Raw genomic sequence first — 13,872 nt, forward strand, 5'->3', positions numbered from 1 at the left:
ATAAAACTGTTAGATGAGCTCTTTAGGTCTAGATTTGCCATTTTTATCTAGATCTCTTGTTGTGTTTTAATGCATTTTTCAATTAACTGATAATTTGCCTTAATAAACAGCAGGAACCTGCTACATGATGTACACCTCTGTGGGGCAAATACTTAAAGAGGTCCTTCATTGAGAAACCCATCTTTTACTTATTATTTTTGAAAATGATCAGTCACTCTGAGTTTTTCATGCAGGCTGAACATAACAGTCTCCTACACCTTTCTCCTGCCTTTCACCTTTTCTGATGAAAACAGACGGTGAAACTAGGATCTGAAAAGCCTGACAGATCTACGTCACACTGTCACTTAACATTAATGGACTCACCCATCTTGAATCGCAACGGGGAAGGCTGTTAGTGGTTTAGCATCAAAACATCAGTGTTGCAAAGCAAACTGAGTCAGTGGTAGAGCCACATTGCTGTTAGCCAATCAGAGAGGAGATGTCCAAATATCAGGAAATTCTGGCTGAATTCTCTGTCTTGAAACAGTCTTAACATTTTCCCCCCCAGAGTACGACTTACAAGGCATTCATCTCTACTAGAGACCACAGTGTAAATGCATAAAAAAATGTGTGTCAGACTTAATTAAAATTAATTTGGAGGATTGTCTTTTCATTAAAAAAACCTGAAAAAGAATTTGTGTTGCAGTAACTAACTCTCCATCAGAATAAAGTAGCTATTTTATAGTTATTTTTTATTTAACAAAAGATTTTCTTTTTCCTCCTAAACTAAATGTTGTGCAATCGCTTCACTGTCTGCTGATGGCTGTTTAAAATAGTCGCTCGTGCAAGTAAAGGCGTATGAAAAAGCATCAGTACAGATCATGTTGCAGCAAAGGTTTGACGTGGCGAAAAAACCCCGACACAATCAGACTCGTTAAAACAAAGGGAATATGAAGGTGGTGCGATAATAACATTGGGTCAAGTTTGTCCAAGCGCTAAACCAATTAAACCAAGTATTAATTAACACCTTTACTTTGCCTTTTAATGTGACATGAATTTAAATCGGGCCTGGTGGAATTTATCCTGGTGCCAAAAAGACTCCACCTGTCACCAAATAACATTTATGCTCATTCTTTTATGAACTAAAATGATTCATTTACACTTAAAGTTTCTAGTTTCTTACGTTCCTTCTCTTCTCTTCTCTTCTCTTCTCTCAACAGTGTGCCTGAGGGCCGTTGAAAGCCCCCTTGGGAGAATTTCATAAATACACAAAGAACAAGGAAAGCCTTCTGGACTGTTGTTTTTGTTTTAACACACTTTTTCTTACACACACACACACACACACACACACACACACACACACACACACACACACACACACACACACAGACAAGGACATAGAGAGATGTTGGAGGTGCAAGAGGAGAGGCCAGCGGCGGCAGGTACAGCAGCGACACATTTCAGCAAGAAGGAGCGAGGGAAGAAAGAGAGGGAGGAGGCCAAGGACAGTCGAGGGAACCTGTCGAACATCGGAAATCCTGTTGGCGGCTCCAGGAACGTGCGTGCTAAAGCTCCGCTCACACACACGGGCAGCCCTCACCAGCTCATCACTCCTCCCTGTTCTGTTGTCCTGGGAGCCCCATCAATGCACTCCAATAGGCTAAAGAACTCCCCGTCCACCAACACACAAAGGTGAGAGGACTTACACACACACACACACACACACACACACACACACACACACACACACACACACACACACACACACACACACATGCATGCACGCTAGCTCTGTTATTCTGTACATCACGGTGATGATGAAGAAGCACCTGTTTAGCTTTCTGGGGCAGAAAACCAGTTGTGTTTAGCTGCTTCTTTAGCTTAAAGGAATAGTTCAGACCCTCTGAATTGAGGAAAGGCCATCAACAGCTAACGTGTCAGCTATCATAGATGAACAGCTTCAGTTTGGAAAAACAGATTGGTTTTGACCTCATCAACAGGCCATCTGTGGGTCCTAGACTTGTTTCACTAGTTCTATTCTCCAAGACGAGACTTTATGTTAACCCTCTGGGGTCTATGGGCGCGGATCTGCGTCTGTTGAACAGGTCTGATTTGAAACGCCGTAGCAGCAAGACTCTGCAAGACAGCTGTAAAACGGAGATTACAAACCACACTCCAGTTTTTAAATTTTGTTAATAGGCCAAGTAAAAGCAGAGTCATACGAAACTAAAGAAACACACAGACGGACATTGACGAAAAACTTTAGACATTGGAGCAATTTGTGACAAAAATATTATTATTCATATGTAGTTGAGTGTATTTTAGGTATAAATGAGGATGAATCATGAATGTCCAGCAGCTCAGCTGTTTCTTAGCAGGAAGACAGGAGCGTGAGACCCGCGGCTGGAGTCTGATGCTACATTGAGGGTTTTGATGATAATGTGGCAGATCAGTCCTTCGTCTTAACTGAAAAAGAGAAGCTGGGTCATAGCAAGGAAGATGAGATCTTGGTAGGCACAGAAGAAGCTGCTCAAAGATAGAAAGAGTGGAATGGGCAGTGCCGTACCGCACTGGTGTTATTTCTCCGTCTTCAGAAGTGAGGCAAAGCCCCGCCCCCTCTGTGATGCTTGTAAGACAGGAGAGGGACTAAAAAGTTTGTCAGGAACAAGCAGGTTCTAGCCTTGGTGACACAGTCCAGCTATTCCTTCTTTAGTCCAAATGATCTTTTCTGTTGTTTATTTCTTATATGGAGAAGCCAGGCCTGATGTGCTCCTCTGCTTAGTGGGCAGGAACTGCTTCTTGGGGTGGCACAAATAAACTTTGAGTTATCTTGGAAAACAAAAGAATCCGGTTCTTATGTGAATAGTAAATATTTTGAATATCGCAACGTGGGCAAAGTGGCAGGATTTGGGCTCTATTGTAACTTATTTTGGCATAATTATATAGTTTTTGGCATCTTTTTGACCTGTGTAAATAATTGTACAAAGACAAATGAACATTTTCTTTCATTTTCATATAAATATATTTTATACATTTACAGTCTAGTTTGCCATTCTAAATTGTAAAAATCATCCATCATACATGTTTGTGGGTTTCACAGTAAAAAAAAAAAACATTTTTCCAACTCAGATTTCATGTATTTGAGGTCCAATATGCAAATCCCTTTATGTCCAAACATAAAAAAGAGGTATACAGGTATGTCTAAAAAAATTAGCATATTGTGATGTAGTTCATTATTGTCTGTAATGTGCTGATAAACATTAGACTTTCATATATATTAGATCCATTACACACAACTGAAGCAGTTCAAGCCTTTTATTGTTTCTAATGTTAATGATTTTGGCATACAGCTCATGAAAGCCCAAAATTTCTATCTAAAAAAATTAGCATATTTCATCCGACCAATAAAAGAAAAGTGTTTTTAATACAAAAAAGTCAACCTTCAAATAATTATGTTCTGTTATGCACTCAGTACTTGGTCAGGAATCCTTTTGCAGAAATGACTGCTTCAACGCGGTGTGGCATGGAGGCAATTAGCCTGTGGCACTGCTGAGGTGTTATGGAGGCCCAGGATGCTTTGATAGTGGCCTTAAACTCATACAGAGTGTTGGGTCTTGCATCTCTCAACTTTCTCTTCACAATATCCCACAGATTCTCTATGGGGTTCAGGTCAGGAGAGTTGGCAGGCCAGTTGAGAACAGTAATACCATGGTCAGTAAACCATTTACCAGTGGTTTTGGCACTGTGAGCAGGTGCCAGGTCATGCTGAAAAATGAAATCTTCATCTCCATAAAGTATTTTAGCAGATGGAAGCATGAAGTGCTCCAAAATCTCCTGACAGCTATCTGCATTGACCCTGCCCTTGATAAAACACAGCGGACCAACACCAGCAGCTGACATGGCACCCCAGACCATCCCTGACTGTGGGTACTTGACACTGGACTTCAGGCATTTTGGCATTTCCCTCTGCCCAGTCTTCCTCCAGACTCTGGCACCTTGATTTCTGAATGACATGCAAAATTTGCTTTCATCCGAAAAAAGTACTTTGGACCACTGAGCAACAGTCCAGTGCTGCTTCTCTGTAGCCCAGGTCAGGCGCTTCTGCCGCTGTTTCAGGTTCAAAAGTGGCTTGACCTGGGGAATGAGGCACCTGTAGCCCATTTCCTGCACACGTCTGTACACGGTGGCTCTGGATGTTTCTACTCCAGACTCAGTCCACTGCTTCTGCAGGTCCCCCAAGGTCTGGAATCGGTCCTTCTCCACAATCTTCCTCAGAGCCCGGTCACCTCTTCTCGTTGTGCAGCGTTTTCTGCCACACTTTTTCCTTCCCACAGACTTCCCACTGAGGTGCCTTGAGACAGCACTCTGGGAACAGCCTATTCGTTCAGAAATGTCTTTCTGTGTCTTACCCTCTTGCTTGAGGGTGTCGATGATGGCCTTCTGGACAGCAGTCAGGTCGGCAATCTTACCCATGATTGTGGTTTTGATGGACCAGGCTGGGAGTTTTTAAAAGCCTCAGGAATCTTTTGCAGGTGTTTAGAGTGAATAAGTTGATTCAGATGATTAGGTTAATAGCTCGTTTAGAGAACCTTTTCATGATATGCTAATTTTTAGAGATAGGAATTTTGGGTTTTCCTGAGCTGTATGCCAAAATCATGAATATTAGAAATAATAAAAGGCTTGAACTACTTCAGTTGTGTGTAATGACTATAATACATATGAAAGTCTAATGTTTATGAGTACATTACAGAAAATAATGAACTTTATCACAATATGCTAATTTTTCGAGAAGGACCTGTAAATTCATACAGTCCAGGTAGTGCTGAAAAGATTAATCCCATGTAAGGCAATAGTTACCGTAATTTCCAGACTATAGAGCGCACCTCAATATAAGCTGCACCGGGCTAAAAGCTGCAGATATCTACTGAATTGAAAACGTAGTTTAACTGAACGTAACTAAACTGATCAGTATCAAACAAAACAGAAAAGTTATTGACTGGTTTATTCATCGTCCTCCTGCGCACTGAAATCACTGAAGTCCTCTTCGTCAGAGCTTCGTCACGTACCTTTTCTGTGGCGATGTCAGTGTCGCTCTCCGTGTTGCTGTCATCATCCCGGGGTGAAGCTGGGAAAACGAGCAGCACCGTTTTACTGTGAAAAAAATCCTCCTTGGCGCTTTCCGTAGCACTCCTTTAACCATTCCTTCATTAGACTTTCCACCATCCATCCTTTCTGGTTGACTAAAGCCGCACCTCATTATAAGCTGCATGGTTCAAAGCGTGGGAAAAAATAGCGGCTTATAGTCCGGAAAATACGGTATGTTTTTTTTTGTAATACAAAGGAAAACTCAAAATTAGTCAAAAACGGCAAATTACACCCTGGACCCCAGAGGGTTAATGCATTTTTAAGTAAATCTTTACATTGCTGTCAACTCTGCATTACAGAGTTACTTGTACAACATTTATGGTGATTTTTAAGCACAAATAGTTGCAGTAGTGAGCAGCAGCCCTTTCAGGGGCAGCCTGGGGCACTTCCAGCAGGAATATCATCATAAAACTGCAGGAAAAACCTTGATATACTTGATGTATTGTTATGTAGTCATTGCTGAATTTGTCTGTGTAAGAAAATCAAAACCTGTCTAAATAGCTGAGATTTGATATTGTTGATGGGGCTTCATTTGATGAGCAGCTGGAAAGTGTGAGAAGTGCACTCACTGTTGCTTGGTTCTGGGCTGTTGGCGGGGAGATGGCGTAGTGATAAACTGATAATAACCAAGGGAAGAGGGATGGATTTCTGATCATGCATAATGAAGCCCATTAGAACCTGAGGACATACATTTGCACAGGTGGAGTTGTGTAGCAACAGCTCATAGTACTGTCATTGGGAAGAAAATGCCACAATCTGGTGAATTCACGTAATCCGATCTGGAGAAATTAGCATTTTCACTTAATCACTTGCTAATTTATTACTGAGCAGTGTTCTGGGGTCAGAGAGTACACCGGCCTTGGATGTTCTGCCTGCTGACTCATGGATGTGGAGTCTCTGGAAACGACTGTCAGGACTGCCAAAAATCTAGCTCTGTTTTTCTTGCTGCTAGTTGTGTGACTGTGTACGTAGTTACAGTTTACTACTCTAGAGCTTTACCTTTTGGAGTCACCGTCTTTTGCACTGTGCTACTTGTACAAGTGCACTACATGTGTTGTTTTTGGGAGAGGGGAGACTGAGAAAGAGATTAGGGTGTGGTGAGGAAGTTTGCTGCCAGTTGGATGCATCCTGCTCGCCTGAACCCAAACTGCTCCCTTAACTATTAAGCAGCAGTCGTCACTCGTGGCCTGTGTGTCCGTGGTCATTTATGCCAACTGTTATTTATTATTACAGTATGTTTCTTGGTTATTAAAATAGGGAAAAAACAATCCTGTTTTCATTCTGGTTTTCTTTCCACCACCTTTTTGTGGTGTTTGGACATTGAGCTGAAGCTGTTTAAGATCTCAGTGATTCCACATGGTGGATTACTTCTCTTGGCTTGTTTTTGAAGTTTATAGATTATAAGCTAATGTCAAATCTTCCTCACTTCCTTTAAACATCCTATGAATTCATTCAGGGTGACAGATTTGCCATGTGGCAGAATGTTTTGATTTGAATTATGTTTAATAAATGCAAACTTTGTATTTCAGCCCTAAACCCAAGACGGAGGCCATGGTACGATCACCTCCTGTCATGTCCCCCTCTACTGCCGCCCAGATGGACTCTAAAATGCCCAATCAGGGTAAACCAGGGAGCACAGGGAGCCAATCACAGCCCTCTCCCTGTGACCCCAAAAATATGGGTGCCAAAGCGGCTCAAAATGTTGCAGGGGGAATGGGGCTGAAGAATGGCCAGGGCCTGACGTCCAGCTCAAGCTCCAAGGTGAAAGGCAAAAGGGAGAGAAGCACCTCGGTGGAGTCGTTTGAACAGCCAGAGAGCGGCACCCCAACTAGTGAAGACAAAGGTAGGAACAACTTCCCTCCATGTGGCGTTTGTCCACAGAAGTAGGCACCTACATTTGGTGCAAGTAAATGTTTCTTTTTAATGATTTGCAAAACAAGGCGGTCTGTTTTTATTTACACAGAATCAAACATTTTTTTCTGAAGTGAAGTTGTAGAAATTAAAAAATCCACTCAGAGGAGGAGACTTCAAATGTTTAGGTTGTGCAAAGTGCATCAGTTTCTCACATCAACCCCATTGATCTGTGTGTGTGTGTGTGTGTGTGTGTGTGTGTGTGTGTGTGTGTGTGTGTGTGTGTGTGTGTGTGTGTGTGTGTGTGTGTGTGCAGATAGTAGTAGGGTGAAAAGGATGTGTGTGGCAGAGAGGAGGCAGCCATACAGTGGCGCTGACTGGTGCTCGGGGGGTGAGAGTGATGAAGATGACAGAAGTTTTTTCAGTAAGTGTGTAAATGTGCATCCAAGCCTTTTACCGATCACCTAAACTCCGATGGTCAGAGAAGAATTTCATTTTCTGCTGCCTCCTAATTTCTTTTAGATTGTAACTCTGGTGATGTAAAGCCCCAGGACTCTGTCGCACATTCTACCTCCAATGCTGGACTCAGTCGATCCTCCACACCCTCCCACAGTACGCTGGGGGGCCAAAGCTCCACAACAGAACCTGCCAGTGGCCAGAAACAGGGCTCAAAACTTGTTTATGTCTTCACCACAGAAATGGCAAACAAGTAAGTAGTAGTAGTGATAATTATAAAGGTTTTTAGAACTTGGGCTGTTCCTCTACATGGAATCAGATGGAGTAAATTCTCATCATTCCAAAATGTGTTTTCCTAACTCATCTAAACACACAGAAGTCTGGTGACTGATCTCTGACTCTCTGTCCTCTTGGCTTCAGGGCAGCTGATGCAGTTCTAACTGGCCACACAGAAAACATCATTACCTTCCACATGAAAAACATCTCCAACAGCAAAGAAAAAGCTCACCTCTTGGTAAACATGCGTGCGAGTTAGTTGAATCTGTCGTTCTATTGTTATTTTAGACTTAATCCCGCTTCTTCTCTATTAAAGAACAATCCATCTGGCATCCTACAAAATGACTCCAAGCCTCCGCAGCTGCCTCCGTCCCATGGCCAAGATCAAAGCCACCAGCCTGGATCCAAACCATCCTTACCTGGAATGGCAGAGCCAACACCACCGCAGCCTTCAAATCAAGGGAACCAATCCTGTGTTCTTACACAGGAAGGGCCGTCCTCAGGAGGCATAGAATCCAAAAATATTCCAGGCAGCAGCCCCAGCAATCCAACAGCCTCGGTTGACTCAGCCCCCGTCAACCAGCCTGAAGCAGGCCTCAACCCTCCATCATCAGTTGAAGGAGGACAAGGTGGAGGCTCGGTTGGAGTCGGTCTGACCCCCCAACAGCAGCAGCAACAGCAGCAGCTTGCTCAGGAGTTGTTGAACATGGAGGCCAACACGGAGGGCCTGTCACAAGAACAATTAGAACATCGCCAGCGTTCCCTGCAAACTTTGCGAGATATTCAGCGCATGCTCTTCCCTGATGATCGTGATGCCCCACCAGCAGGGCCCCCTCAAACTCATAGTGGACCCCATGATGGAGGCCCTGATGGTGGACCTCGGCGATCGGAGCAGGGCCCTTTACAAGCTATGATGGCACAATCTCAGAGCCTTGGACCAGCTGGTGGACCTGGAGGACCTCGTCCTCCAGGTCCACCCTTTGGGCCACCCCATGGGCCAAGGGACATGCCAGCATTTCAGCCAGATGAAATGGGTCATATGGGTCCAGGCAGCTGTGGAGAAGGAGATCAGATGACCCCAGAACAGGTGGCTTGGTTGAAGTTACAGCAAGAGTTTTATGAGGAGAAAAGAAAAAAACAAGAAATGCAACATCGACCACTTCCTCCTGACATGATGATGCACCCCCATGGTCCTCGTGGCATGATGCGAGGGCCTCCGCCTCCTTATCAAATGGGCCCTGGAGAGATGTGGGTAGGACCAGGAGGTCCACCAGAGCATTATCCAGAGCGAATGGGAATGGGACCTGGTCCCAGGGGCATGCCCCCACATATGCAGAGGATGCCAGGCTTCTCTGGTATGATGAATCCTGAGATGGAGGGTCCCCCACGACCTGGAATGGGCTGGCCTGATGACATGCCTCCCCGAATGGGAGAAGCACGGGGGTTCCCTGGAGGGCCTGGTGGAATGTTTGCTGGTCCCGGGCCTCGTGGTGAGCGTTTCCCGAATCCTCAGTCAGTCCAAGAGGCAATGTTCCACCAAGGAATGAGTGGAGAGAAGGGCATTCCCCCAGGAATGATGATGGATGTTCAAAGGATGATGGGACACCAAAGAGGTGGAATGGAACCTGGTAATGGCATGGGTATGTTCCCCAGAATGCCTGGTGAAGGCCCCATGAGTCCGTCCTCAAGGCTCCAAGGGATGGGAGGACGGGAAATGGGGCCTGAGTTTGGTATGGGGCCTGGGCCTGGGCCAGGACCTCATATGCATCCTTCCAAATTACGAGATCCACCAATGAACATGAGTCCAGATGAAATGATGAGAATGAGAGGTAGTGGAGGACCTCCAATGGAGAACATGGGGCCACAAGGCAGGCCCATGCAGGTTCCCACCTTTCCTGAGCAGGCACCATCAGACTTTCCAATGGGGTCTGGTCGACCCTTTCCTGGGGGAATGAGAGGTCCACATGCCGATCCAGCATTTGGTCCAGAGCACAGAGCTACACCGTCAGGAGGTAACGGTCGTATTAACCACCTCTCCTCAGGAGGTGGTCCTGCACAAGGTCAAAGGAGCCGTAAACCAACAGATCTGAATGTACAAACTGGAGGGCACTCTCCCAGTGTTAACCCACTTAAATCCCCTCCTTTGAGGCAAGTGCAGTCCCCCATCATGGGCTCTCCTTCTGGAAACCTTAAATCTCCTCAAACACCGTCCCAGCTGGCTGGCATGCTGACTGGTCCCACAGGCCCCAGTGCTCCTCCAGCTCCTCCAACTTCAGCACCAATGAAATCACCCCACTCCATGATGGGATCAGCAGGTGCCTCTCCTGTTCATATGAGGTCTCCATCTCTTCCAAACCCCTCTCCGTCATGGGTCTCTTCACCAAAACCACCCATGCAGAGTCCTGGAGTGCCCCCTCAGGGTGGCAAGCCTCCACTCAGCCTCACTTCACCAAACATGATGGGGATGGAGCAGAGTATGTATATCTTTGATTTTTTACGTTTTTACCTCTGCTTTTTAGCTTCAAAATGAAAACGTCACAAATTTTTGGGCTCATTTATTAAAAATGTGGTGATTCATTTTGTTTAATTGTGTTGATATTTGGACATTCGAATTAGTTTGTTTAACAAATTGTTTATCTTGTATAACTTGAAAACCCTTTAAAATGTGAAACAAAAGCTGTTGTGTGGTGAGTCACTCATTCAACATGTATGTTGAATGAGTTGATTGTGGTCCAGTGGCTCCCTCTTCTGGCTGTTAATAAAGAAGATATAATCTCCCATTTGACTTGGCAGTGTGTGGTCTACACGGACCGTTTGGACGCACCTAATTTTAAAATGAACCAAGTATGCATGTAGAAACTGGTGCTTTAATACCACATATAAAAACAATGGTGTAAATTTGTCTATAGCTATGTTTTTGTAATCTAGTTATATTTTTTTGTAGGCGTTAATGGCCCTCCCTCAGCCCCTCCCTCATCAGGAGCACCATCCGGCGCCATGTCCCTCCCAGGCAACGTCCCCTCTGGCAGTCCGTACACTATACCTCCTGAACCAACTCTATCCCAGAACCCGCTGTCTATCATGATGTCACGCATGTCCAAGTTTGCAATGCCCAGCTCAACCCCCCTTTACCATGATGCCATAAAGACTGTTGCCAGCTCAGATGATGACTCGCCTCCAGCTCGCTCCCCCAACCTGCCTTCAGTGAACAATAATGGTAAAACATCTGAAGGTTCTTTTGTTTGTTTATTGGTTTGATGACACTGACCCTGAGATGTATTCACATTTTTACAGGTGCCTTCACTTGAACTTTCTCTCTTTTTGGCTTACAGGTATGGCAATGAATCACCAAGGAAATCCACGCATGATGGGACCTGGGAGTGCTGGACCCATGCCTGCGCTCAGCCCTTTGGGTATGAATCCGATGGGATCCCAGCCTCTTTCCCATGGCATGCCCCCACAGATGCCCTCTCCCAATGCTCCTAATATGGGACCAGGCATGATATCTCACGGCATGATGATGCAACCAAATCCCCAAGATCCTGGTATGCCAAACCCCCAAATGATGCCTCAAGGACGCATGGGTTACCCTCACCGAAACCAGGGATACCCCCTCACCCAGTCCCCTTCTCAGCAAGGACCTTTTTCTCCGCACAATGGACCTGGTCCTCAAGGTTTTCCTGGTCATCCAATGGGCTTCCAGGGTGAGGGAGGACCTATGGGAGGGCGAATGGGGAACATGCCTCATGGGGGAGGGGGTGATGGTGGCATGTGCAAGCCTAATACCCCGGGTGGACCAGAGTTCAACAACATGCAAGGAGGATTCAGTGATGCAGACCTTCATGAGGTAATGCGACCAGGAGCCTCGGGCATTCCTGAGTTTGACCTGTCCAGGATAATCCCATCAGAGAAGCCCAGCCAGACTTTGTCGTATTTCCCCCGAGGTGGAGGAGACAACCCTGGGGGAAAACCGCCTCACCCCTCTGGATTTCCCATACAGGGAATGATGAGTGATGGTCCACCGAGGATGGGGATGCCTATGCAGGGGATGGGGGGAATGTCGGGGGGACCTGGTGGGGGAATGGGCCCTCAAGACATGCCAATGGGCAACCCTGGTCACAATCCAATGCGGCCGCCAGGTTTCATGAGCCAAGGCATGATGGGCCCACAGCACCGGATGATGTCCCCTGTAGGTCCAGGAGGAATGATGCAGGTGAGACAAATGGCTCACCCAGGCCCTGGTGGCTCACCTAATATGATGATGTCACTTCAGGGCATGGGGGGCCCTCCACAGCAGACGATGATGATGGGAGGCCAAATGAGGCCGCGTGACATGGACATGGGGTTCAGTCCGGGTCCAGGAATGTTCTAACCCAACACAAACCTTGTAACTAGAATGTTCTTGGACAATACACGAGGATGGTTTAAAGATCATGGAGTGTAGCAAGTATTCAGACAACTGACAGACTAAATAAATCAAAACAAAACACAAGTGTGTGTCCAGAAAATGCAACAGTGGAGCCAACCTGCCAGCCAAGTCAAGTTTCCAGCAGAGACTAAGATGGAGTACTTTGCCACACGAACATTTAGTTTCAACTCGAGAACTGCAGAATGTATGGGATTGTTGTGCATCGATTTCACAGAACTCTTGATGTGTTTTTTTTAATATCTGACTATAAAGATGACTTTGACAACAAAGAGGAACCAACCTAAGTAAGTCAGCGTGGAGATGCTACAGTATATGTCTACTTTTTTTCAAAAAAACAAACAAACAAAAAAAAAAACAAATTTGTCACAAAGTGGTATGGAACCAGAGAAAGGAGGAAGAATAATTTGTGCTTTGTGAAGACTTTAGTGGAAATCCATTTTGTCTCTCGCGCCATTGTTTTGACTGTTTCTGTACAGTATATACGTGAGAGTGTGTGTGCGCGTGTGTGTGTGCTGGACAGATTGGATGTTTGTGTGTGGTGTGTATGTGTCTGTATGTATAGGCATTCTATCAGTGACCTCTCAAGTCCTCTTGCCCAACTTTCATAGGGGGAGGAACGCCCCCTGAAAATACTGTACGGTTTACCATTGGTGGGCTATTCAAATTTTAGTCTATTTTAATTTCCTTTGTAACTCCAGTGTATAACAAACCAAACTATGACCTCATTAAGATAATAGTATTATTAAAAAAAGCACAAACATGGACCACCTGCAGAAAGCGTCTTCTTTTCTGTTCTTTTTTTTTTATTCTATTTTTACATTTGAGAGCAATGTGAAGATCCTGGCAGCTCTACGGCACCATCATCTCCAGTCCATTTCAAGTCGTGGACGACGTTCAGACATAGTGTTCCGAAACCTTTAGGATTCAACTTTCGCCAGCGTGAAAAATATTGCTAATACCCAGACGTGCTATGTGTGTTCTTGTTGTGTTCCTGTTTTGTTTTGACTCGTTGACTCTGGGTAATAATCATTCCCACAGCAATAATCCCCCTCACCCCCACCCTCCTTGACGGTCGACAGAATGGGACAGGAGTGGCTGGAGTGCAAGAGCAGGTAATGTAGACTTAGAGCTAGGTAGATCTGGTACCAGTTTAGTACGGCAGGTGTGTCCAGAGTGAGACACGCTGAAATGTAAACATGTACTGCTTTCCATCCAGTTGGCTTCCTCTTTTCTCTATTGTATAAGCTTGTCATGTGTTTCTCCATTGGCTTTGGTGCAGAATAGCCTACCAGGGCTGTGGTGATGGACTACAAATAAAAGATATTGTTTTGGTATATACATGTTGTCTATGGCGTGTGTGTGCGCTTGTTTCTGTTCATGTTGGTCTGGAATGTTCACACCTAGTCCAACATGTCGACTAGTCAAAGGAGCTCATTGACTTGTTTTCAGTCGCAAGTTCAATTCAATTCCAAAAGAATTTATTAATCCCTGAGGGAAATTAGAGTTTACTCAGAGCGCTTCACACAACAAATGTGATGGAGGGGGAAAAAAAAGAGGCTAAATGGTGAATAAAATCTGCATTTATAGCTCATCTATTCAAACTTCATACATTTTTAAACAGCATTTACATTTCCACCCGATTAGGCATAAAGTCCTCTAACATTAAATTCACTCAAAAGGCTCAAAACATTCGGGAAGAATGTTTAAAAAAATTGTGTATAAGTGCAACAAGTTTC

At 45.0% G+C, this 13,872-nt stretch overlaps 1 protein-coding gene across 1 annotated transcript; it reads left to right on the forward strand.

The window, feature by feature from the left end:
- Positions 1-1,236: 1,236 nt before the first annotated feature.
- bcl9 (BCL9 transcription coactivator) lies at positions 1,237-12,454 on the forward strand. The gene is made up of 8 exons (XM_015966314.3): positions 1,237-1,671; positions 6,654-6,967; positions 7,292-7,399; positions 7,498-7,684; positions 7,852-7,945; positions 8,024-10,181; positions 10,652-10,924; positions 11,040-12,454. The coding sequence occupies exons 1-8, from the start codon at positions 1,385-1,387 to the stop codon at positions 12,077-12,079; spliced, it is 4,461 nt and encodes a 1,486-aa protein (XP_015821800.1). The 5' UTR covers positions 1,237-1,384; the 3' UTR covers positions 12,080-12,454.
- Positions 12,455-13,872: the final 1,418 nt, after the last annotated feature.

The sequence above is a fragment of the Nothobranchius furzeri genome, chromosome 14, assembly GCF_043380555.1.
Source record: "Nothobranchius furzeri strain GRZ-AD chromosome 14, NfurGRZ-RIMD1, whole genome shotgun sequence".
Lineage (NCBI taxonomy): Eukaryota > Metazoa > Chordata > Actinopteri > Cyprinodontiformes > Nothobranchiidae > Nothobranchius > Nothobranchius furzeri.

Excerpts from the sequence above, each read along its gene's own strand:
- bcl9 (XM_015966314.3), top strand. The coding sequence starts at position 1,385 with ATGTTGGAGGTGCAAGAGGAGAGGCCAGCGGCGGCAGGTACAGCAGCG. Across the intron at positions 6,968-7,291 it reads CCCAACTAGTGAAGACAAAG|ATAGTAGTAGGGTGAAAAGG; the intron begins GTAGGAACAACT and ends GTGTGTGTGCAG. Across the intron at positions 10,925-11,039 it reads GCCTTCAGTGAACAATAATG|GTATGGCAATGAATCACCAA; the intron begins GTAAAACATCTG and ends TTTGGCTTACAG.